The sequence below is a fragment of the Ursus arctos genome, unplaced genomic scaffold (assembly GCF_023065955.2).
Source record: "Ursus arctos isolate Adak ecotype North America unplaced genomic scaffold, UrsArc2.0 scaffold_20, whole genome shotgun sequence".
In the NCBI taxonomy this organism is placed as follows: Eukaryota; Metazoa; Chordata; class Mammalia; order Carnivora; family Ursidae; genus Ursus; species Ursus arctos.
The window spans coordinates 33,167,492-33,193,605 of record NW_026622875.1 but is presented as its reverse complement, the minus strand read 5'-3'; the positions used below and the strand labels follow the sequence as shown (position 1 = coordinate 33,193,605).

Genomic DNA, 26,114 nt, shown 5'->3' with positions numbered 1-26,114 from the left:
TTGTAGCCATGTTCAGTAACTGGTGTTGAGAATAACCATGGTGCTATTGGGTGAATACGAAGACCTTAAACCATGTTCCATGTACTCTCTTTAAGAAGATTGCATCCAAAATTATTAAAAGTTTTAAATCGTTGGCATTTCAACTGGTAAGCTTAAATTAAATGAACTTTATTCCCCAATGGCACAAAATAGTGAGTATTATTCGATAATGAGTATATGTGTATTCTTCCATTACATGGTGTTATCTGTTATTCCCTATAGGAAGTATTAGACTTTATATAGTTAGTATATAAGTTTCTATTAAAATATTCAGTTTGCCTTACATCAGATTATGTTGTTTAAAACTACATTGTTTTCTTTTTAATGTAGATGATTTAAAGAAAAGAGGACTTCAGATCATTAACACATTGTAAATGTATTTTAATGCCAGGAGACATGCCCACATTCAGAATGGAAATGAATGTTATTTTGTATATTTCTTAATTGTACTGTTTTATTGTTCTAACCAAATATGATTTCAGTATTGCTTTGATAACAAGCCATAGTCAGTAGTAATTCTAACTGATGGCAGGCAAATGAGTCAGAGAATCTCTTAATGCTGTAGCTTAAATTTTCTGAGGAACCAAGCCAAATGACTGTAGAAGTATAAAGTTGTATCTCTAAGGAAATGTCAAGTATTAATATCACAGTAAGTGAGAAAGGAAGTGCATGAGGATGGAACAATTGATGAGAAGGAGGTCCCCAGTTATAAGGAGACAGCAGAGCACTTAAGCAAAGTATTTGGAACATGAGTATCACTAGGGTATCTTGTAACTGATCCCTCTGCTGAGAGAAAGTCTCCTTGTTTGGCAACTCTTCTTTTTATTTCTGGTTCATTCTTCTCACGTCAATCATGAAAAGCTTGTCTACCTTCATCTTAAAGATAAATATCCCTGCTAATGCCCCTCCCTGCATAAAGGTTTGAATGAAACAGAGTAAAAGGCAGAGAGAGCAGGTGATGCCTGTAGAAGCCGGTATAGGTTGCTGCTCTTCCCTCATTGACTCACCCATGAAGTGAACTGTAAGCACAGTCCAGAAGCCTTCTGACCACTTGCTTCCTCACCCTGAAGTAAGAGGTTTGTATTGCCCCCGGGGGACAGGGGGGGTCTCCCAGCTCCAAACAGCTATCAAGATGTGTTTGTTAACTCTACAAGGAAAAGTACTTCTCCAACATTAGTTCTTTATGCAAGTATCCTGCTGTGCTGTGACAGTGACAAATCTGCAAGGGTGTCCCCTGGTCCCAGAGATGGGTGAGCACAGTCTGCAGCCTGTCAGGAGGCTTGTGTTGGAATATGGCTTCTAACGATCTCACAACAGTCTTCTACTTGGTGCCTTTGAGGAGGGAGAACCAATCAGCCCTTTTAGTGTACTCTGCTGGGAAATTTGGAAGTTGCTTGGAAAAATGGTTTCTTTCTAAAAATGAAAATGCTTATAGTCTTCATAGCTTAGTTAGCTCTTGATGATTTGTGCTTATGTAGGGGAACAGTTGTATTGGAAACCCAAAATTCACATATATGTTGCTGGAAATGCAAACTGTAGTTTGTATATGTCTTGGGAACAGGGTCATGAAAGAAAGAAGAGGGAGCACAAATGTTCCTCCGTAATTTTCCTGGTGGTATTTAATATTAAAATGAGTTTTCAGTCTCTAAATATACACTAATAGGTGATCCAGAAGCAGCAGAGAAAAATGAGTAGCAAGCATAGAATTGAAAATCTCCTCCAAATACATAGAAAATGGACACTTCATTTATCAGTGAACAGAGAGTTAACTATATTATGAAGATTCAGGACCTGATAAATTCTGCTATAAGCTGCTTATTGCTGTTTGGAGTGTGTACCTATTTATAGATTTTATTTCAGTTACAGGAGATACAGATATATAGAATGTATGTACTGTTAATTGATGGAGACGATATGATTACAACCCAGTGATTTCCAGATGAGCTGGCTGTGCTGTCAGTTACAATTGTAGCAAGTGGTCAAGGCACTGAGGGTAGCTTACGTAATTCAAAAATTGATTTTTTTTACTGTTGTATAAAAGCTACAAGGGAAGGAAGTCTGTTAATCCTACATCATCAAACATGGAAAATATGGTGTCTTTTAAGAAGGCTTGGTTTTTAGCTCGTTAACTTCAAAATAGCTTAGGCCTTCAGATGCTGCGAGGCTGATTCTGTTGACAGTGACTGTGCCTGGTGTTGAACTTGGTCATCCAGGAAGGAAATCAGAGAACCAAAAAGTCTTCCTTCTCAATGGCAGTGTACCCAAGTTCTTCAAGGATTTCTTGTTGTGCTCCTTTTCCTTTCTTTCCTGTATTTTTAAAATGCACTCCCTTTCTCCCCATTTCCTTGGAAGTCGAACACTTCTTTATTTTGAGCATTTCCCATAGGTCCAATTTGTGAATGAAATCTTGCCTATAATAAGTATATCAAGTTTAAAGGGTGTGCAGTTCACAGATTTATTTTTACATGTTGACATTTGTAAGTACATGTGGTAACTTATGAAATCTTTTCAATACTTACTATGAAATTAGAGCTTGTTTAGGTATTTATCTTATCACTGAAGCAATTGGTTTCAAGTTTAGTTAAAAATAATTTCTGTTACAGGAGGAAATCAGCTTCAAAAGAGTGCCTGCTTCTTGATAAATGCATATAACTTACTTTGCATTAAAAAAATTTTTTTAAGAAAGAAAATATTATACCACCCTACTATTTCTAGCATAACGAAATCTCAGGAAAATCTTTTGATCGCTCAGGTTATCCTCTGCTTTAGACTAGGGGCAACTTGTTGTTTTTTCCTTGAAGAAAAACATGCAGAAGCTTTTGAGGGAACACTTGTTAAAAATGATTGCCTTTAAAAAATATTTTATATGAATTTTTCTGAGATTGTATTTTGTTTTACTGTACTTTTAGTAATTAGATTGATAAAAGTATTAAGTATGAAAAAAAGTAAAGTTGATTTTTTTTCCTTTTTATGAAATCTAATTATTTTTTCTTATGAAATCCAGGCGATGTAGTTACAGGAAGCGATGCTCAGGTTTCTGTTCCTGTCCAGACTCTAACTGACCTCCAAGGTACAGTTACCATGGCAACGTAGTATCTCTCTTTGCCTGCAGCATTATCATTGCCTACTCCAAAATTCCATTTTTCTTTTTGCCCACCCTCCATTCATACTGTTGATCAGTTCACTACCATTGTTCAGCCACTGAGTGGCACTGTTGTTCAGAACAAAAGTCCCCTCTCATGTCATACCTTGGTGATGCCAAATCTGGCTGTGATGTGGGTTTTCTATGAAGTTTGCACAAGCCTCTTTTCTTGCAAAATATGGTCACTCTATATTTTGTGGTTATTTTAGTGCTACGCTTCATTTGGAAGGTCACACTGAGGTGTTCTTTTTGTTGCATAGTTGCTTTGTGCCAGTATTTAACACATCAGTTCTGAGAGAAAATGACTTATATGCAGTTTGGATGCATATTATTATATGTATTAGCCAGAAATACTTACTATATTTTACCTAAGAGAATTGTAACTTGACTTTGAAATAATTGTTTAAGTACAGGCTTTGTATTAAAAAAAAAAAAAGTACAGGCTTTGTATTATGAATCTTATTAACAGAATCAAAGTCCAGTGTGACAGATCTCTGTGTGTAGTAATTGGCAATGATTTAAAATAAAAAGATCACATTTGAATACCATAGCCATTTGTTCAAAATCTAGAGAAAAGGTTTTTTTCAGGAATACAAAATAACAGTAATTCACATTTAGCACCTCCTGTGGAACATTTAAATGTGTAAATATTGAAGCTGTTGCATTCATCTTTTATTATATAATCTTTTAGATAAAATATGCTACAAAGAGGATTTCTATATTAAGTGGAAGCCTAGACTACCTTTAAAAATCTCCCATTCAGGGACGCCTGGGTGGGTCAGTTGGTTAAGCGTCTGCCTTCAGCTCCGGTCCTGGGATCGAGTCCCGCATCAGGCTTCCTGCTCAGCGGGGAGCCTGCTTCTCCCTCTGCCTGCTGCTTCTCCTGCTAGTGTTCTCTCTTTTTCTCCCTCTCTGACAAATAAATAAATAAAAATCTTTGGGGAAAAAAAAAAGAATCTCCCATTCAAATTCAGATTAAAAATAGCACTATTAATTAAAATTCATGATCACACACTTGCCTTAATTTAAAATATCCACATAATACAGTCATGCTACTAGTATTAAAATGCTGTTCTAATAATGATATGTCTTCATAATATCTGTACCTTTTAATAAATTAACAGAAAACAATACATTGTGATTAGAAGGATGAGTGGTATATCAGCTTAACTTCTTAAAAAAATACTGTGGCAATAGAAAGATATGATCTTCTATGTATAATTCTGTTTCACAGGTGCAGTTTCTGGTGATATTTGGTAACTGAACCAGTTGACCTTTAAGGGCTTCTTGAGCTTGGGGATTGCATGGAGAGCTGCTCTTTACTTTTCTTAGTGTCTAAGTGAGCTATATAATGAAGGAGTGCAGTAGGGTGGACAAAAAAAAAGGCACATAACTTCCAGATGATTTCTCTTAAACCTTGTCAGTTATTGTGCTTAAATGAATAATACTGTGATCATTTGATATGGTGAGAATTCACAAGACTTAAAATTTGTTTCCTGAAATTAAACTCTGACCCCCCCCAGAGGGCTGCTTCTCCTTCTCCCTCTGCCCCACCCCCCCAAACAAACAAAAAAATCTGAGCCCCCACCAGGCAACTTTTTAACAAGTGTTTCGGTATCCCAAAGTTAGTTTCAAGTTAGCAAAGTAGATCTTTGGCTGTGGAATCTCAGTTTATACCTATGGAGAGAGAAAGTTAAAGGTTGTCTGGCTTACTCTGACTTCTGCTTCTATGCTATTGCTCTGTCCATTTTTTCCTACAGACCAGAGCCACGGGAACAGTTTGCTTTTTTAATAGCATCTTAAAGAGGGGGTTTCATCATTGTGCTCGGATCCCTTGTGTTATATAGGTAGGATCATCTTCTTCATCTATTCACCCAGTATTTGTTCAGTGCTTACTGTGTGCCAGGCTCTGCTCTCGGCTTTACCGTGTTGCTGGGGCATCAGCCTGTGCGTTAGATGGCGTAGGCGAGCATACACAGTCAGGGACCAGCTCGTTTTCTGGATACCCAGCTCAGAATTCCTCCTGCCTGCGGTGCCCTGACAGAGATTGTATCAGCCTGATAGGGAAGGTTCCAGCTGCTTTATGAGACCTGAAGCCCAGATAAGAGCTTTCAGTCTGCTTGATGATTGTGACAAGGATGATAAGAAAATGAGACAATGCCTGCCCTGATTTGGAGAAGTCACTTTGTGTTTTCCTCAGCACACTTCCTGCAGAGTGTCAAAAAGCAAGGGGAAGTAGAACTCAACCGAAGTAGTTTGTGGTGGCAACAAAAAACTGTCTAACAATCTGTGCTTAATAGGATCAGTAATATTACAAGCTGGAGAACCTCAGAGCTGCCACACCCATTAAATTCCCCTATATAATATTTTAAGAGTAGATAGACTTGTAAGGGAAATAAAACTATCAGTTAGACGTTCCCAGGTATCTTTTTTCAAAGCAATGGAGTATATTTCAAGAAATGAAGTGAATATCAATACTTTCAGTGATTCTTTGATTATATGTTTTCGTGAGATTTTATATTTGTGTCTTTGCCTTTAAACACACAATTGTATGGGCTTTATTTTTTTTTTTGAAGGGAAACGCTGACTATAAAATGAATTCCCACAATTTAAGTCAATAAATAGTGTTTGCAAGATTACTGAGAAGTTCCGTTTTATATCTCTCAGTGCGGGTTGTAGTCATAAAGTATGTGCCATGGGAGAATTTGTTTGTGAAGACTTAACTCAAAGAGTTTCTTGAAAATTACTTTTAGAAATTACCCGCCTACCCCAGAAACTTTTTCCAAGGGATATTTAGGAACCACAAAGCTTTAAAATATGGGTACACGCGCGCACACACACACACACATTACTTCCAAAGAGAATTTAGAATTTCCAACAACAGAAGTATACAAGTATTATCACTTAATGGACCATTAGGAAAGAAATTTCAATTTCTTAAGTTATTGCCATAGGCGTTTTTAATATTTATACTTGTGTGTACATATTTATGTTGCAGATATGAATATACATACGTACATGCACACATAGGTATCATTGTAGAGCATTTGTCAGGTTGTTTTTAAAAATAAAAAAGGGAGAAAAGGATCTCCATGCCCAGATAACCATCATTGACATTCTTTTTTTTTTAAGGGGGGAGGGGCAGAGGGAGAGGGAGAGAGAGAGAATCTTAAGCAGGCTCCACCCCCAGCGTGGAGCCTGACATGCGGCTGGATCTCACAACCCTGAGATCATGACCTGGGCTGAAAACAAAAGTCGGACACTTAACCGACTGAGCCATCCTGGCTCCCCCACTGATGATATTCTTAAGGTAAAACTAAAACATATAACATTAGACCATCCTAATTAATTAAAGCCATTACGTAGAAAAAACCTTCTCTTTACTCCTCCCACTTGTTTCTGCCAACCCATTTCCCTAAGAGTAACCATTGTTAAGTTTTTTGTAATTCCTTCTAGGAAAAAAAGAGACTTTAAACGGAGGAGTAACGTGAAAGTCACATTAGCGCGGTAACAGCTCACGTGTCTGGAGATGACTCCCCTCTGGACCTTCAAGAACAAAGCACTAACAGAAATGCCCCAGTGCAGATGACAAGCAATAAATTAGTCGAACAACGAAAAGAGAGGCCAGTTAACTAGAGTAGAACATAGTAATAGACAAAGAGTTCCTACTCACAGGAGTGAGAAGAGAGACTGAGAAACCAAAGGCTATCCTCGTGAATGACCCTATGTTGGCCACTCTGCTTCTTGATGAGAAATGATAGTTGTGAAGCAGGACAAATAGTTCCATTCTGTTCTGGATAATCACTTCAAGAAGGCCGAGAAACATATGATATGTAAAACAAATTATGCATCAGTTAGCTAGAAAATGCATTTTTGTAGAACATTTATTTCCAGAAGACATTGAGCAAATGAGTATTTGGACCGAGAACAAGGGCAAAATTTGCCCTTTGCTTTCAAAAGACCTCATTCCATTTTCCTTTAACTTTAGGTCATATGTACTACAGCCCACCTGGCACAGCCCTTATTTGGGGGGAGTGCAGCTTTGCCCAGCATGGGCTCTCAGTTGGGTCTGGGTTTGAATTCTTCCTCCATCAATGCCTTGCTGGATGATGTAGGGAGGTTACATACCCTCTTGTCTGGGAAGAAAAAAAAAAAAAAGGACAGCTGCTTCAGGGCGGGACATTGGAAATTACCACAGCACCTGTCCCACAATGAGGACTCAACAGTACTACCTGCTCAGGTGGGAGTGATGATGGTGGCACTATTATGTTTTTTTCAAATACCTCTGGTTTTCAGAATCAAATTATGGAAGAGCCAACTCAACACCTGTCTTTCCTTTTTTTAATCATTACTTCTGATATCTTGTATCCACATTATTGCATGTGGGCACATCCAACAGTGCTTGGACTCTGTGGTCAGGCTGCAGCAGGTCTATCCCAGGGGCTTCAGGAGCAGCCTGCTTCCATTCACTGTCCTGTGACACCAAGATGTATGTTTTTAACATGTAAACATCAGCCTTCTTGCTGTCATTCAAGTCTGTGAGGTAACAAAATGTCACCAGATAGGGACCAGATGTATCTCATTTTCTCCTGAGTCATTGAATAAAGTCAAGGTGATCCCCTTTCTGTGGCCACACCACTGGGCTTCCCAGGCCTTTCCCTTGCTCTTCTGAGCTATGCGTCCCCACTAGCGACCCCCCCCCCCCCAGCTTCCAAGCCTTCTGAATATTTTGCCTTTGGGTATCCTGTGTCCAGCTCCTCTGGCTGGTCTCGAGTTTACAAGGGTTCTGCCTGTCCATGTAGGAATACCCCCCACCCCGTTCTTATTTCCCATTGAGTTTAATGAGAGAAAAATCACAAGAATATAATTCATGGCACTCAATAAATATTTTCTCTGCTTCCCCCTTCCGTCCCTCTGAGCCCTTCTGTAGTGAGGGCTCTTCATGAGGCCTGTGAAGCTCATTCAGTCAGCTTGGGCTCTTGACAAATAACCTCCACAGACACATAGCACATGGGACACAAAACTTTCACTGAATGTTTTAGAGAGGAGAAGGAAAGAAAGGAAAGATTTAATATCCTTACACACATCCATATTTAGTCCAGATAGCACCTTCGTGCACTTTAGAACAAGCTACCCCTTCTGTGCAGATGCAGCTCACACCGGGGCATGCGTCTTCACAAGCGGGACCGTAGAGCAGGTCCTGGAGGCCAGCCCTCCCACCAGGCAGGCGTATGTATGCGTATGTGGTCATCCTGGGCTTAGAGCTAGTTCACTGAAGTCTGCGGGAGGTACAGTCAATGTGTAAATAGAGGACTAGCAAATCTGCAACCCACCGCACTGCATACTAAACTCCCTGCTCTAGGTTTGGAAGTCACCGCTGTGCTAGTAATGGTCTATGTCTACTGACTGCTTCACATAGTCTCTGATACGCTCAGCCACACTGCGCTTTCATGCACATTACCCACTTGGGGTACAAAGCACATATGAAGCAGACGTCTCACTTATAGATGACAGCCATGGCTTATGGAGTCAGTGAATTGTTCAGGGCCCCACAACCAGATACCCACTGGGCTTAGACTCAAGCTTAGGTGTATCAGACTCAGCAGGTACTGGTTTGAGGAATTCTGCCTTGTAAACATCTCTGAAATCTATCACAGCCTTAGGTTAAGCCCTTATAATCTCTTGCGTGGGCAAGTGCAGGAGGAGATGCCTTACTCAACTAAGCTATAATCCTCTTGCTACTTTCCTCCTCGAAATCTGTAGCAACTCCCATCATCTACTGGATAAGGGCCAGATCCTTAGGATGAGGACAGAGTGCTCTTCTTGATGTAGCTGGCTCTATTTAGATCCTCACCGTCCCTTTTTCCTCCCTCCCCCTAGGGCTGGATGACCAAGGGGGAAAATAAACTCAGATTTAGGGTACCAGCAACTTCTAGAAAGAATCTATTTGACTCTCTCCTTCCCCCAGAAAACCAGTGAAATGATGATCAAATGAGAAAGAAGCACTCTCTGGGACTTAATGTTACTTTACACTAGTATTGGTGTCATTTTCAATGACGTATGGGTGGTAGGAAGCTCGAAGGGATTCAGTCAAGGCTCTGATGGAGCTAGTAGTATTTACCAGTTGCCTTGATAAATACTGTGTTCTCTGCCAGAGATGACCCTTCCTGAGCCGCCACCACCACCACCACCACCACCTGCTCTTCAGGCTTTAAGATGGGGCGCGTAGCTCGCATTGCCTAAGACAGGATCAGATGCTCCCTCTTTTGTGCTTCCAGAATATGCTTGTTTACACTGCTGTGTTTGCTTTTATCACCTAGGACTACAGGTTAGTTAGTGTACATACAAGTCTGTATTTCCCTTGTACTGCTATTTTAAGAGCTTTTTAAGAGCTCTCTTGTGGTCATCCCTCATTCTTAGTGCTAGACAGACTTTTTGTAGGCATTTCATAAGCTGCATCTGCATGGGGCTTGTTCCCTGGTGTTTGGTTATGAACTCAAGAATATGTGCATGTCTGAGGTGGCCTAAGAATTTGGTCTTTATTTAGTATATTTAAAATGCCTAGAATCTAAAATGATTGTAAATACTTGTCATGAGTCAGAATTTCTGAGAAATAAACTTTGAGACAAAGATTTATGGGTAGGAAGCTGTTGGGGGGGGGGTCAGTGCGTGCCATCAAGGTCAGCATCTGGGGAGTGAAAGGAGCAGTGTTGAGCTGAGAGAGGAGTTGAACTGCTTTGCAGTTGCTGCCTGAACTCCCGGGACTGAGCTGGCCCTTTGGAGTCACCTGCCTTGAGGCAAGAAGGCCAGCCTTTATCCTTTGTCTCCCCCAACCAGTCACTAGATTGGAGCTAATCCCTGGGGGAAGGGACATGACCTTAGACAGAGCAGCTCTCTTCAGCTGGGAGCTGTTTCCAGAAGAGGAATTCCTAAGAACCATCATCAGCCAACACTCCCAGCAGCTGGGAGAATAAATTGGGCAGGGCACCGCAGCTGTATATTTAAGAATGTGCCTCTGAGGATGGGCTTTCAGTTTTAATGCAACAAAAGAAATTATTGATGTTATCCCCATCAGTTAAAAACTTTAAAAGGTTTATAGACAGCTTCAGAACTGCTATCTAGCCTCCGGGCTACAACCTTGTTGAGTGAGAATAATGACTGCACACCTTGGGTGCTGTCCAGGTGAGGCCTGGGTCATTGAGTGTCTCATCCTTTTGCCCAGAGTGCCATCCCAGTGTTGTCCCTTCTGTGTGTACAAGGCATGAAAGGGCAGGGAAGTCTGATAGTCCTTTCTTCTGTCTCAAGGCAAGACTCCTCCTGGTGCCTAGAAATTTTCCTTCAGATCTCCAGATGAAGGACTCCATCATTCCCTTTGGGGGCATGTTCTGGTGACTCCATTTTCTTAAGATCTAAATGTTTGTGTTCCCAAAGAGAACAAAAATGTTATGTTAGTAAGCTAGTTCTATAATTGAGGGAAAAAAATGTATTTGGTGCAGGGGTTTTCTGTCAGATATAGGACAGTAAATACCTTATCAATACTACCACTAATTTGGGACTTGATAATTCAGAGATACATTCTAATAGGAGCTGACCTTAGTGTTATCCCTGAAACGGTCATTTGCTAAGCAGAATAACAGATGGTGGGGTCACAGATGCCCCCACTCCGATGTAAGAACCGGTCTGGAGAGAGGCCCCGTGAGCCAGCACCTTGTCCCACTTTTCGGAAGCTGCTACCACAGGCTGGGGAGACCCATATATCTGTCGCGCAGCTAGTGAAAAGGAAAGACGCTCTTCTGAAAAACCGCTGAAGGATTTAGATTTTTTTAATATTAATAGTATAATGTATAGTGTAATAATTTCTGGCTTCTGTCCTAATGATGATTCATTTAGTGAGGGCAAATCCAGTTATCTAACCCATGATTTCTAAAAATTAAAACTTTTAGTTTTTTTATATGTGTGCAACACTCGGACTATTGTAGCATCAATTACATGTGGAAAAGTATAGCAGCACTTCATTGTGCTAAAAACCTGGTAGCTATTCTGGTACGTAAAAATGCGTGCATTTTAATAACTCCACGGTGTCCTTATGTTGACAGTGTGAACAAAGAAGTGTAATATTGATCCTTTATTAAAGACAGTGAATAAAGTAGCTTAGTGAAAGAGTCTAGTGTTTCATTATTGCCTCTTAATTTTTCCTACAGGACAAAGTTCTAAAACCGTCAGTTCATCCCCAAGCACTGAAAGTTTGCCTGGAGGAAGAGAATTCACTGGCTCCCCACCGTCATCTGCCACTAAAAAGGATTCCTTTTTTAGCAACATCTCCCGTTCCCGCTCACACAGCAAAACTATGGGCAGAAAAGAATCTGTAAGTATTTAAGGACACTTTTTCTTTTATCCTTCATCTTCCTCTAGGGTACTGCATGTGTTAAAACGTCTTTAGTACTGAGTTTTATAAAGCTCTTAACATGTCTACAAACTAAAACAAATAATTTCATCAAAATATCTTACTTTTATTGTAACTTAGTAATATTTTAAGGCCACAGTTTGCATTGCACTGGGAGAAAAAAGCAGCATTAGTTTAGGCTGAATCCCAAATCCCCATCCTTTCTTCTTCCGCAAATGCTTTTTTGTCAAAGCTTGTGTTTTTTTTTTTTGTTTTCCTAAAATGTACCAAGTAGCATTATACCAAATAATAGATTAAGACACTTATAAAACAAACCACGGTGTTTTTTCAGTTTTAAGTTATTTCCGGAAAAGTAATTAGTTTACCACTTGTTTTAAAAAGTTATACAAATTACATTTAAATGATGGTATGTTGATAGCTGCTCCCTAAGATCCTTGTATACATTGCTTAGAAGGACAATCTAAAGCATATCAACCACTTTAAAAGTCTGGTTGTGTCTGAAATTGTTTTTACGCCAACTTCACAAAAAATAAAACAGTGAGCCACATCTTATGGGTAATTCAACACCTAATATTCTAATAGGAAGAATCCATCTGCCCACTGGAACAAGATGCACGTATAAGGTATTACAGAAAAGGATCTCGCTGTTACTATTTCTAAATTAGCAGCAACAACAACAACAAAACTTTCAAACCTTTGAGGGACAGTTACGTATAACAGTGTGATGTCTATCTGTATCACGGGGTATGACCTTGAGCAAGGCACTCAGATTCTTGGTCCTTCAACTATGTCATCTACAAATGAAACAGCACACTTTGCTCTCCGAAGGGAAGAGTTCACCACATAGTCTCTTGGGGTCCCTTTCACACGTGACAACTGTGATTCTCTGATTTGTAGAAGAGCCGATTGGAACTCTCATTTAAGGATGGCAGTTTTAATGCAAGCAGTTAGCTCTGCTGCCTCCGAACCTCCACTCCAAGGACAGTCAGGGTTGCTAAAGGTAAACCTTCAAGGAATTAGGAAACAGGAGAAAAGATAGTAACAAAAGTTTGTTCCTTGTAAAACTGATGTTAAGCGGTAACGGACTTAGCATCCTAAGAAAACTAAATGCTAAGTCAGCAGTGGGTAAAAACCAAGAAGCAACTTGATTTAGATTGCAAACTCCTCTAGAAGCTCAGGAACTATAAATGGGGTGAAGCTGGAACTTGCTCTTCAAGAAGCAATTAGGGGAATGGGTGAAATAGATGATGGGGATTAAGGAGGGCACTTGTGATGAACACCGGGTGCTGCATGGAAGTTTGGAATCACTATATTGTACACCTGAAACTAATATAACACTGTATGTTAACTGTACTGGAATTAAAAGGAAAAAAAAGAAGCAAGTAGATTCCCTTTTCCACTCTGGCAGAAGACTGGAGGTTTACTCCTCTGGAAAGGGTAAAATAGAATGTCTCTGGACTGAGAGAGGTGAGGCACATATGAGTACACCCTACTGGAAAAGGAATGATGAATGTATTTAAATACCGAACCTGAGGTCCCTAGGCCTTACCCCACTTGCTTCCCAGAATACCAGTATGTCTGTCCCTTCAGGCAGGAGATGAAAAGAGTTTTCTCTAGATAAAAGTTATAAATTTTTAAAAACACACAAATGTACTGACCTTAGGTGTTCTCCAGGGAAACAGCCAGTTCACTTTAGAGTGAACCCACCCTTCACAGCTCTATCCACACACAGAACTTTCCCTTAGCTTTTAGTTCACACTACTTTATATGAGCAAGACAGCCAGGGGTCACCAGATACTTGAGGAGAGCATCTGTTCGTTAAAGACTGGCAAAAGCAAATAGAAAAAACCGGGAGAAAACAGTTTATGTAGGGGAAGACTGCTTCAGAAAAAAAAAAAGAAGAAGAAGAAGAAGAAAGAAAGAAAACATTCAGAGAACAACAACAAAAGCTATTAGAAATCAAAGTATGATATCTGAAATGTAAAGCTTAGTAAAAGAGTTGGAATTGATAAAATTGAGGAACTTTCCCAAGAAAACAAAATAGAAGACAGAGATGGAAAGTAAGGGAGAAAAATAGAAGAAAATTAGAGAACCAATCTAAAAGGCTCAAAACCTGAAAAATAGAAGTTCCAGAAAGAGAGAACAGAGAAAATGAAAGGAAGGAGATAATCAGAAATACAATTAATTAAACATTCCACTAATGAAAGACCTGAGTTTTCAGATTGAAAAAGTCTATAGAAAGTCCCACACGAGTAAAAATAAACCCACACCCAGCTATATCAGTGTAAAAGGTCAGAACTCTGAGAACAAAGAGATATCCTCCAAATGTGTAGTGTTGAGGGAAAAGAAATATTTCCATCAAAGGATCAGGAATTAAAATAGCTACAAATTGCTCATAGGAACACCAGAAGCAAGGCAGTGGAGGAATACCTTTTAAGTTCTAAGAGAAAATTACTTCCGGCCTCAATTCAATACCTAGCCAAACTAATTAAGTGTGAGGTTAGAATTAAGCCACTTTCAGATATTCAAGATTCAAAAACCTTATTCCCATGCACCCATTCACAGAATCCACTGGAGGATGTGATCTGCAAAAGTAAGGACACACACTGAGGATGGGGAATACCTGAGAACAAGAAATGGAGTATCAGAGCAAGACAAAAAGATTCCTGAGAATGATAATATGCGGAATTCCAAGACTAAGTAGAGCACAGCTATTTAGCAGATCCAGAGAGCAGCCGCCAGCCCAGGTTGGAGAAAGTCAGAAGGTTCTAGAAAGTTTTCCCCAGAAAGATGCTATTTGGGGAACAAGTAATATATTTGAACAAGTTAAGAGATTTAAACTAGGGCGTGAGTTTGGGTTTGAATTAATGATAACTTTATAGAAACTGTGCCATTGAAACACAGGACAATTTGTAACTCTGAAGAAAAACAGAGTGTCAGAAAAAGGAAGAAAGGTTACGATAAGCCTTGTAACTGAGCCATGACTAGAATTTACATAAACATTATAATGAAAGCCCATTGACTATTAATCTAATCAAAATCACGTGGGGCACCTGGGCGACTCAGGCAGTTGAGCATCCAACTCTTGGTTTCGGCTCAGGTCATGATCTCTCAGTCATGGGATCGAGCTCCTTGTTTGGCTCTGCACTCAGCATAGAGTCTGCCTCAGATTCACTCTTTCTTAAAGAAATGAATAAATAAAAACTTTTTTAAAAATCACAATAAAATTCTGTGGAGAAGATTGGGTGTGGGAACTGCGTGTTTGCGTGATGAAGGGAGCGAGCGGGTGCTAGTGATCAGTAGACCTAAATCTTTATCTTCCATAGTGAAAAATAAGTGTGTAATATTCTCTAGAAAAAAATCAAGAGGTAGCAATATAAGCTAGAGATATCGAGATGAAAAAAAAAGTGGGTAAAAGAATTGAAAGTGGTTCCTTCTGGAGAGCAGGAAGTGGAGGGTGGGGCTGTGTGAACTGTTTTTCATAACAGGCCTTATAGAACCATTTGACTCTTCAAAGTGTTATGTATATATCTTAGATTAAAAATAATAACTAAAAATCACAACAAAAACAGAATGTATTGGCATAATAAATTAGAAGAGATGTCTGCCTGTACAGAGAACATGTCTATGAAAGCCAGAATAAGGAAGAACAAATGAAAAAGGCATATGGAGTCATGTTTCATTTGCATTCTATCTATTTTGGTGACATATGGATTAGTCTACAACACCAATTAATTACTTTTCTTTACGGTGATAACTGTAACTTAAAACTGAGAAGTCAGGCAAAAATAGAACTAGAGTAAGTCTAACTCTGTATGTAGACTTGTTCTGTACCAAAAAACAATTAAAATTATTATTCAAAATTTAATATATTTTTCAACTCTGAAAGTAAGGAGGCAGCAATTTTCAAGAGAAAGCCCCTGGTTTTTCAATAGGTTATCTTATTATTTTATGAAATAAGGTAGTCTGTGCTCTTTGCCAGCTAATTCCAGTTCTCCCCCATTCTAAGACACTTGGTAGGATTGCACCTCCTTGTCTCCCGTGAACTATCAGAGCCGCGTGACTAGTTCAGTCCAGTGAATTGTAAGGGGGAGTGATGGGTATGTATTACCACTACAAGATCTTCCTCAGCTCTCTCTTTCTCTCTGCCAACCCATGACAGACATGAAGTATGAGTGAGTAATAACCTTTATTGATTTACGTTGAGATTGTTGCTTATCACAGCCTCATGGTACACAGTTGGAAAATGTTCAGGCCCATAGCTGAGAACCATTCTCCCATGGGAGCCACATACCACCATTGCCACTGCCACCCTGATGGCACCAGAGCCCCTGACTGGGCCCCTACCATCCCTAGACCTATTTTGCTTTCATTTTCAGCCCAGTTTGGTGGGCTGATGCAGGGACATTCCAGGTCTTCAAAAAAGTTCAAGATTGTTTTTCATGAACATCATCATCATCAGTTTCTCACATAAGCAAGTAGCCAGAAATTGAAGCAAAGCTTCCTCTTGCTTTGGACACGCAGGGCCTTAAACTATATGTACCTTGCAGATGTCAAGACTCCATTGATCTTTTAAAGTGCCCAGGGCCAAGAAATTGTTAATATCAGTTAGCAAAAGATTAAAATAGCAGCGGAAGACAGACATTAAAACAAACAATCTAGTAGTAGCTATCAACCTAAGTGTGACAAAATCTGCTTACAGTGGTTCTAGTGTAATCATTGAGAAATGGTTTTCCAAATCGCTATGTGTGACAGACATATTTTGGACAAGCATCATATCTTAGGTCATACAACTTATTTTCTCTCAGTATCATCTTTTTATGTGTCGTAGAAAGCCTTTCTGTAATCCATGGACTGTCTCCTTTAGATGAAGATATATCACATTTATCCCTGTCAATGCCCCTGATTTGGCCATATAATAGAGTACACAACTCAGCTAAGTCTTAGAAGAGGTAACACATTAAGCTTTGTGCCGTATGTTTATTTATTTATTTTTTTTTAAGATTTTATTTATTTATTCGACAGAGATAGAGACAGCCAGCGAGAGAGGGAACACAAGCAGGGGGAGTGGGAGAGGAAGAAGCAGGCTCACAGCGGAGGAGCCTGATGTGGGGCTCGATCCCATAACGCCGGGATCACGCCCTGAGCTGAAGGCAGACGCTTTAACCGCTGTGCCACCCCAGGCGCCCCTGTGCCGTATGTTTATGAAAGATATCACTCTACTTCCTCTCTGAAATGTAAGCAAGCTAATGGGAAGTTTTAAAAATTGACCTTTGCTTATTGCCTGTAGTAGTCTTGTTTTGAGGGTTAGTATTTATTCATGAAGACAATTTTCCCTCTGCTTTGTTTCCCAAAAGAACCTTTTGGGCCCATCTAATTCAAACCCTGGTTTTCATCAAGCTCTCATTTTTTAGTCTTGAAAACAAAATTGAGAATTTTGATACTTTTAATTTTCCATACTTTATTTTTCATGATAATGTAAATGACATCCAACACTTAGTTTTCTAGAAATCTATTTTAGTTGGTCATTCATCTGACTGTTAAGTAATTTTTTACTTGTTCTAGCACTGTTAGTCATGTTCCACAATTGTTGCCAAATCATTTTCCAAGAATATCTCTGCTAACATTCAAGAATAGGGAAAATAACGTAAGAAAAGCTCTAAAATTGATTTGTGTGTAAGTTCTAATATTTAAGCACATCAGCCAAGTAAAACTTTTTTTTAAAGTTCCTGATGAACTGCAAGACATTTTGCTGTGCTTTGTGATAATTACCTACCAGTCTCCAAAGATCTAAAGTTATCCATGGTTCAGAATCCTCTCTAAACTACAGGAAATCAGAGTTGTCTGAGCTAGAAATCCCTGTATGAAACAGGATGTGTAATGAAGTATGCACGCCCCCCAGCAAGCTCCCAGCACCAGTGAGGGTGCTCGTCGTCTGTCTTTGTGACCCCTGCACGCGCCAGTCGTTGCCCTTGGGTAGTTTGAACATATGCCATAGTCATACTCATATAATTATTTTTGTAATATGCATTGATCTATTCTTTATGACAGCAAAATCACAGAAAGTGTCAGATGACTGAAAACAAATTTAAAAGCTGACTCATACTTACTTCTGGAAGTATACACAACCTAAACATTACCAAATCTACTTCAGGTTATGTTCTAGGAATTGAAAGGTGAGGCGTATCTGTATAAGAAATAAATGAGAGTCGTCCCAGTGAGGGTGCTTACGGTAAAATGGAGAGAGGGGGAAACCCATCAAAAGTTAAGTAATAATTAAACTAAATAAGAATATAACTCATCACCGTGAGAGACATTATATCGCTTAATGCCAGAGAAGCAGTAGAGATCATGATTAATATGAATTCAGAGGATAGACCATCATGGGGGTTTTTTTGTTTGTTTTAGATTTGTTTATTTATTATTTATTTGTCAGTGAGCACACAGGCAGAGGGAGAAGCAGGCTCCCTGCTGAGCAAGGAGCCCAATGCAGGACTCGATCCCAGGGTCCTGAGATCATGACCTAAGCCAAAGGCAGACGATTGACTGAGCCACCCAGGTGTCGCATTATTATTTTTTTATCTAGACAGGCTTCATGTGAGAGATCAGACTTGAACTACAACCATATTTCTTCTTTCATTAAACACAACCATTGTTTTCCCTTATGGAAATCCAACAACCGCCTGAGGCAGATAGTGGTGGCGGATACAGAGCAGGCAGTCAACAATGTCTGTTGTGGGCGGTTTTCTCTCCCTCACAGTCTCTGGCACAATGTAAAATGGTTGGGCTTATACCAGTTTGCTTGTGGTAAAAATAAAAGAAATTATTATCTCAGCTGAGGAAATTCGTTGCTTGTTATTTCAAATAAGAAAAGTCCTAAGATAGGAAGGTCTGGAATTGGATGATTCAGCTGTTCGTTAACGTCACCAACTTTTCATTCTGCTATCCTCAGTGTATTGACTTTCCTCACCTCATGACCATCATGTTCTCAAGAGGGCTGCCACAGAGGCAGGTATATATCCCGTCATCAACCCCCCCCCCCGCCCACCCCTACACACACAACATCTTCTAGAAAAGTCTTTATTTGGAAGCTCCCCAGCAGGCTTTCCCTTTCCCTCCCATCTCATTGGTTGGCCAGAATGAAATCCCATGCCCAGTCCAAAATCAATCTCTGGTAAGGGGAAACTTTAGAGAAGTCCATGACCGTGCGGAAAGGTGGTGGAAGGATGTACCTAGACAGCTAGATGAATCATCCCTAAAGTATTAATTGTGAAAATGGCTTCTCTAATCCTTCCCTGAAGGATCTGCCTTTGAAAAGAGCCAGTTCTGTTGTCAGTGATGTTTCATTGGTGAATTTTTAGGCAGCTCAAGTTAGATTGGTAGTTGGAAGAGGGAAATTGAGTGGTGGCATTCCCGGGAGGTCAGAATTTTCCTAGTTATCTGATTTTCTCTTCATTCAGTGATGTATACTTCCTAAGAACACGTATTATGTCAAAGTATTGATTGTAATGTATTTTCCTTGTGGCTTCTGGGTGGACTTGAAAACTGGCATCTCTAGAGTAAGTTTAATGATAACATTTTTTTCCAATAGTAACTATATATTTATAATCTCTTGTTGTTTAATCAATAACGCTAATGAAAACTGGGTTAAAATACAGTCCCATTTAAAATACCTTCCCATTTAATATAGTTTATTGACATGAATAGATAAAATGAACTTAGACCTCAACAGTTTTTCTAGCTTCTAAGGAATTATAATCTAAGGCCAAAATGAGCTCAGATATTTGAAGTGTGACATTTAGTTACTCATTAAGTGTTATATGAACCTTGTTCACAATCTTTCTGCCCGTGAACCAGCTCAAGGTCAGGGCAGGTGGGCCGTGTACCTCTGTAGGAGCATTCCTTCCTCCTGTCTCCACCCTTTTTGCCTTACCCAAAACACGTAATTCCATCGCGAAGAAATGTGAACGTCCAAAGGAGCGCCATCGAGAGTTCTCTGCTGTCAGCAGCTTACAGGATGACGGTTTTAATTTAACTTAGCAGACATATCTCATAAACAATATTTGATATCTTCATGCTTCGGTAAATTTATTTTTAACCAAAATATCTGAGGAGCCCGTGAAAGCAGAACCACAGGAAGTGGAGTGCTGAACCTTGACCGTAATGCCCTTTTTAGGACAGTAAGCTGGTGCCCTTCGGGAACAAATGACACACTTACTCCCCTCATGCTGGGCCTTCTTCCCCATCATTTGTCTTCATCTCCATCATCTCCATAAAATGTGAAGTTGCCAGACTGTATCCATGCTGAACACTGCCCAGGAGGCATAGACAATAGCTGGGGAAGAGCTCAAATGAAACAGTTCGAATCCCTGGCCAGAAATTCCTGTGGGTTTGAATTGTGCTTAATTAAATGTGTCATTAATAGCATTTGCTTCCTTCCAATGACCTTTCTTGAAACCTGACATTTATTTAGTCTTTCAACGCCACATTGCCTTGGGGACAGTCATTTGGGTCCTAAAGTACACATGTGCATGGCAGGGAACGAGATGGGGGCTTTGAATTGTCTGTGCAGCTCGTCAGCTAAGGCCAGAGGCCAAAACCGTGGGGGCAGCTAGGTTGTCCCCACTCCTTCCCCTTCAGTGGCAGCACCACCCTCTCCTACCTAGCATCTTTCTGCTTTTAAATCTTCTGCCCCTAGCATCTCATCATTTGTTCTTTGAAACCCCTATGTTAACTTTTCCAGAAAGCTCTATGTTTAATTGAGCTTTAATTCCAAGGGAATGGCTTTGCTCCTGTCATAGGAATTCTAGGCCTACCAAACAAAGGGGGGAATCTGTATCAGGCAGCTTTCCCCTTGCCTTGAAACCTTGACGCTAAAAAACATCTTTTTGATTTTCCCTTGTGATAGAGCTTCTGGGTCAGTTGGTGGCTTGGGCACCTTTGCTGCAGCTTTCTCTCTTTCTGTGAACCCTGATATTTCCCCTCCTGGTTTTCTGCTCCAAGATGCCCATGTGTTGAGAATTCATCCGTATGGAAGTATTGCAGATGGTAAACACCAGGAACCCCACACCTGCAGCATGGGAAAAAGGGGCAGGGTTACAGAGTGTTAGGTAATGCCATTTGTGCACTGCTCACAAGAGCCCTGCTGAAGGGGCGAGGGGGTGGAAAAGCCCAGGTCTCTTCACTAAGCAGCATGCCCAAGTCTGGGGGCTATGTTTGCCCAGACAAGGTGGTGGTTTTCTCTCTGTACACAGGTAATAGTCATTCCCCAACTCCTGCACCCAAAGGAAGTGACTTTTCCCAATTAAATTAAAAGCATGTTTTAGGTTAGTAGAGGTCCTGAGAGGGAACTGCAATTGTTGGGAAAGTTTTGGACCTTTCTATTTTGTGGCAATAATGATAAAATTTAAAAAAATAAATAACATGGGCGGTACCAGAAAAACATGTTAGCATTGATATGAACAACTAATAAGATGAGAAAAGAAGAACAAAAACAAAAGTCTCTTGACCATAAGAATACTAAGTATAATCATTTACACAGAGAGTTCACCATTCATGCTTTTTATTAAGCCTCTTAATAAGCATGTCTGTCTTTACAAATGCGTGTGATTAACTTCCTTGTAAATTGTATTTGATTAGACTAGTAAACTTGGCTCGCATAAGCTTAACCTTGGTCTGGAGTGTTTCTCTGCTTGTAAAGTACAGTTGGTCACGAGCAACTTTTAGAACTATATGAAAAAAAAACAATAAGCAAGACTCTTTTCAGCCCTGACATTGCAGTGTGGCTGAAGTATTTAAAATGTCTTGAAAGATCACCAGAATATAAGCAAATCCCCAAATTTCCTTTTTATTTAAGATGATAGCAGGGCCCTCCCTCCTTTCCCCCAGAATTGTTACCAACTTACTACAGTTCTGTCTATAGCCTTATTTCCAGTCAGGACATCATTTTCCAAAGTTACTTAGGTCAATAGATAGAAGCTTTGACAGCAGTAACTCCAAGTATGATGATTTTAATAAGCCATGAACAAATTAGCTTTACCCTAAAACGTTATGGGCTACATTTGAAAATGAGAGAAGAAAACAAAAATGTTTTAAGTGGAAAAGCAGTTATGAAAGGGGTCCCTTCCCCCCACCCTACCATTACCATTTCTTCATACACCCCTGACTAGACTCTCATTCCTGGCTTTCTTGGTAGTATTTCCCAATTATTATTTCACCTTTGATGTTCTTATTGCTCTCCTTAAAATTCCCTATCTTTCTTATTTTGCCTCTTTGCCGAACTCTTAAAGATTGTTGTTATTAAATAAACTCATTCCAACCATACCTTGTCCCTGCAACTGAAAGGGCCTTTCAGACCAGCATCTAGGGTTGATCACTTTCAGGTGATCGTTCTGACCTCTTGATCATCCACACCTTTAAATTCTTGGACACCATCCCAAAGTTAAGACAATTGTAAACAAGATCATTGAAAGTGTGCAGCATTTACCTGAATTCTTTCATATGTCCTCTCAGGTGTATCAAGAGTCCCATTAACAAGAAAGCATAAAGAACTGGAAAATTAACCTGCCCCACATACACATAATACGCCCACCACCACACAGTCCAAAAATGGAAGGGGGCCTCATATGCAAAATAATTTTCCAATTAATTTAGAATAGTCAGGGAGAAATGCTGCCAAGTTGCTTAATTTCAGGATGTTCTCAGTCTAGATTCTAGACAGTCTTTGGGATTTGAAGCATATTTATATAGTACACATGCATCTCTTATTCATTCATAATGATGCAAAGGTATACATTCCATAAAATACCAAGAACAATACTTTGGAAATAAAATTGAAGAAAATAAGAATGAAACCAGCATGGTACTTGTATGTGATAATGCTAACGTTTATAGAAATCCTAAATTCATGTCTAGACAACAGTCAAACTTTAACATCATCCAGCTGGATGGCAATAAAACTATGAATACCTATTTTACTGCCCAGGATAAATGAGTGTTGATTTTTTTTCTCAATGTCTATAGTCAAAGTCACCAACCCTCAGTTTCAGTTATGACGAAACTCCTTTTTTGATATCTGTGATGATTATCTTCAGAATTAGGTTTGAAGGTTGGGTAGTCACAAGATCTTTCAAATAAATGAGTCTTTTTTTTTTTTCTTTTTGGCCAGGAATTGAGATTTAAATTCTTGAGATGATCTAATGAAATTTAAAGACTTTAAGTACTGGACCTTGCATTTCATTCCAAAGAGAGTGTCATTATCTAGGATGGTTTAAGGGGAATATAACAGAAATTCTGACTCCAACTGATTCAAATAATAAGGAAGGTTATCAGCTCAAATAAGTCCAAAGGACTTCTCATTTCTAGGTGCACATTAGAATCACCTAGAGTGCTTGAAAAAAATGCCAGAAACAGCAGTATTGAATCAGAATCTCTAAGGTGGGGCATGAGGCATGGAATACCATGTTATTCCAACCTTATTCAAAGGCTTTAGAACCAGTGATTTAGAAGCTTATCAGTGTCTTCAAGGACCCAAGTTCTTTTCCACCTCCCTGCCCTGCCCTGCTTAGAACAGGCCCTTCCCCAGGTTAGAAGTGAGCCAGCTGCAGCAGTTCTTGGCCCTGTATCTAGTCACCAACATCTAGAGGAGAAAGATAAACCATGTCTTCCTGGGGCTCTGCACTGGGTCACCTTCCTTTTTTTTTTTTTTAAGATTTTATTTGTTTATTTGGCGGGGGGGCAGGGAGAAGACAGGTCCCCTCTGAGCAGAGAGCCCAATGTGGGGCTCGATCCCAGGACCTCAAGATCATGATCTGAGCCGAAGGCAGACGATTAACTGGCTAAGCCACCCAGGCGCCCCTGGGTCACCTTCTTCTTGAGAGGAGGGCCCTCTTGGGGTGGAGGACATGAGGAATGAACATGGAGTACCAGCACTCCTCCCTACAGAGTCAGGGTTCCTTTAGCCCTACTGAGTGCTGCCATGATCTGTCACCTAAAGCTTCTCTGCAGTTACCATTGTAGAAAAATGTGTCAATTTGATTGTCATGACATATTCATCTTTAAATGAACAGTCATCTTCAGAACAGTCATTTGTTATAGGCGATTTATATGTTCCCCCCAAATTACCATGCTGTGCAAAATCATGCATTCAAAACTACTGGATTCATGGGGAAATGGGATTGGGGAGCAGCACTCAAAAGCGTCATCAGTGGTACATAAAAAGAGGTAGGAATCTGGTTAAAGTGGTAGCATGGTTTTACACATGTTAACTGATGAATAAAATAGATAAATACTATAATAAATACAATCCTGAAGCTTGTTTGGAGAAGTGGACCTTAGAAACATTGCAGCTTGTGAGTTACCATGAAATAGTGGAAGGAGGACTATGTGGAATCTGATGGATTTGGGATATGGGCGTAGCCCGTCACACACGCTGTCACTGAGGTGGCTGGCAGATTTGTGAGATGTGTGCATGTGCGCATTTTGTGTGTTCCTGCATGGCCGGGTTCAGCTGTGTGCAGTATCCATCATTCGTCCGGTGTTTTGTGTGGATATATTTGTGCATAAGTAAACATGAAATTCACATTATGCTCCATTGTTCCCTAATCCATCAATCTCATTGGGACAGATTCACATTTTCAAAACAAGCATTATCACAGAATTGATTCTACTCTGGGTTTGACATGTATCTTCTGAATGTCATCGGTTAGGGGAATGAGGATATAGAAAGACTGTACTGTATTAATTTTTTGTTCTCAGTTCAGTAACTTAACAGTGCCATGTTAATTAGAAATTTTAGAGTAAGTCCATTTTATTAATGGTCACATACATCTCAAGTATTTTGTAACACTAGCTTGCTCCCTGTGAAAGTCTTCCTCAGTGTCTGATTCCCCACCGGAATTCTACAGGGGCTCCTCCTCCCTGGGATAAATCCTATGATTTTAAGGCAGTCTACAGGGCCCTTGATGATCTCACCCTGTTCAACCTGATCATCAACCCTCTCTCCAGTTCCTTCTCAGCCCTTCAGGAACGCACAACTATTTTAGTTCCCTCACACCAACCATGCCATCTCATACCTCTGTGGTGTTCTGCTCTGCTGTCTCTTCTGACCAGAATTATTTGTAGAATTCCTAGGGTTCCTTTCAGTCTCAGCCCAATTCCTTGTGTCTCATGGAGGCTCCTTTCCCACCCTCTGGAAGCTTTAAGCACTTTCAGTAGGTAGCTATGGCCCAACTTAGGCTGCAGATTCCAGAGCCCCTCCCCAAACCTGCTGGGGCTCGGGCCCCAGAAGCAGCATCTTGAGATGGGGGAGAGGGGTGTCCTAGGTATTCTGCAAATGCTTCCTTTGCTTTGACTGTCAGAGAACTACCTATATTGAATTACAAGACTCGTCTCTTATCACAGTATCCCCTGTGCCAGATTTTGTGTCTGGCACTCAGTGTTTATGAATGATTGTTGTTGGGGGTTTGTGTGCTTTGCAAGAATTCAGATGTATTATGCTTTACTCTGACCTTTCCTAGGGCCTGAAAAGTCACCTCATTTCCCAGTGACATTCACCGACCACATAAAAATGAATAGCAATTGATGGTATACAGTGAGAAATGGGGTTTTTATAAATTATTTTAAGGGGTAAATTAACACAAGTGTGATAGGCATTTGAATAAGACAGGTAATTAGAGAATTATTTCCTTCTCTCTCTCTTTTTTTATTTCCAACATCTCAGAATCAGTAGTGTTTGTGTTAATCAAAGCTGTTCCAATGCTTGGGTCCTTTTACCAATTGTAAGAAAGTATTTCTTAAACCACGCTTGATCCTTAGCTTGGATTTGCGATAGGGTAGCCATTTTTTGCTTGTCCCTAATGGAACATTATGGTAGTCAGCCCAGAGAATGGTGGTACAAGGGTGCACATTTCATCCTCACATGGGTCAATCAGCATTGCTATAAGAAAAGCAATCTTGGCAAAGGCCCTTCTATCTGGGTCAGCCATTGTGCAGACGCCTACTTTTTGGTGCCAGGAACAGCAAGGGAAAGCACGCAGATGGTTCTACCCAGCCAGTAATAGTATGAGAAGCTCAGCTGGAGGCCCCGGTGCTGGCTGGGTGGTTTCATCAGTTGGTCTGATCACGTGTAAGCAGAGAGGGAAAAACCCTTGTTAAATAAAGTAACATCTGTGCTAATTGGCATGGTGGAGGAGAGAGCTATTCTGGTTTACAAAAGATTGGTCAGGTTGCCTAATTGTAAAAATACAACATGAGATGTGATAGAGCCTAAAAATCCAAAAGATGGGAACATTTCTCCACAGATGCCATTTAATTAGAGCACCAAACACAATCCCTTCTAGGAGAGACCTTTTTTCCCCCAGTTAAAATGTTCAATAGATAAGCAATTGTCTTAATAACTATGCTTAACATTTTTATGCCTTTTGAAATTTTAAAGGCTAGGAAGTTCCTAAGACATACTGTAGGTCTATAATTATTTATTTAAAGGAGCAGCTATAGGATTTTTATAACTATTAAGGTTTGTAACTATGC

The 26,114-nt window shown here is 40.0% G+C and overlaps 1 protein-coding gene across 9 annotated transcripts in view; it reads left to right on the top strand.

Annotated features, from left to right (window-relative positions):
* The window catches only part of TBC1D5 (TBC1 domain family member 5), a 560,456-nt gene that overhangs the window by 490,201 nt on the left and 44,141 nt on the right, over positions 1-26,114 (top strand). For 5 of the 9 annotated variants that reach the window (XM_044383370.3, XM_057315993.1, XM_044383372.3 and 2 more), the window contains 2 exons: positions 3,044-3,109; positions 11,383-11,546. In XM_044383370.3, coding sequence (XP_044239305.2) covers positions 3,044-3,109; positions 11,383-11,546 — 230 coding nt within the window. The remainder of the gene's footprint in view (positions 1-3,043; positions 3,110-11,382; positions 11,547-26,114) is intronic. The other 4 variants (XM_048215962.2, XM_048215961.2, XM_057315995.1 and 1 more) reach the window with 1 other exon arrangement.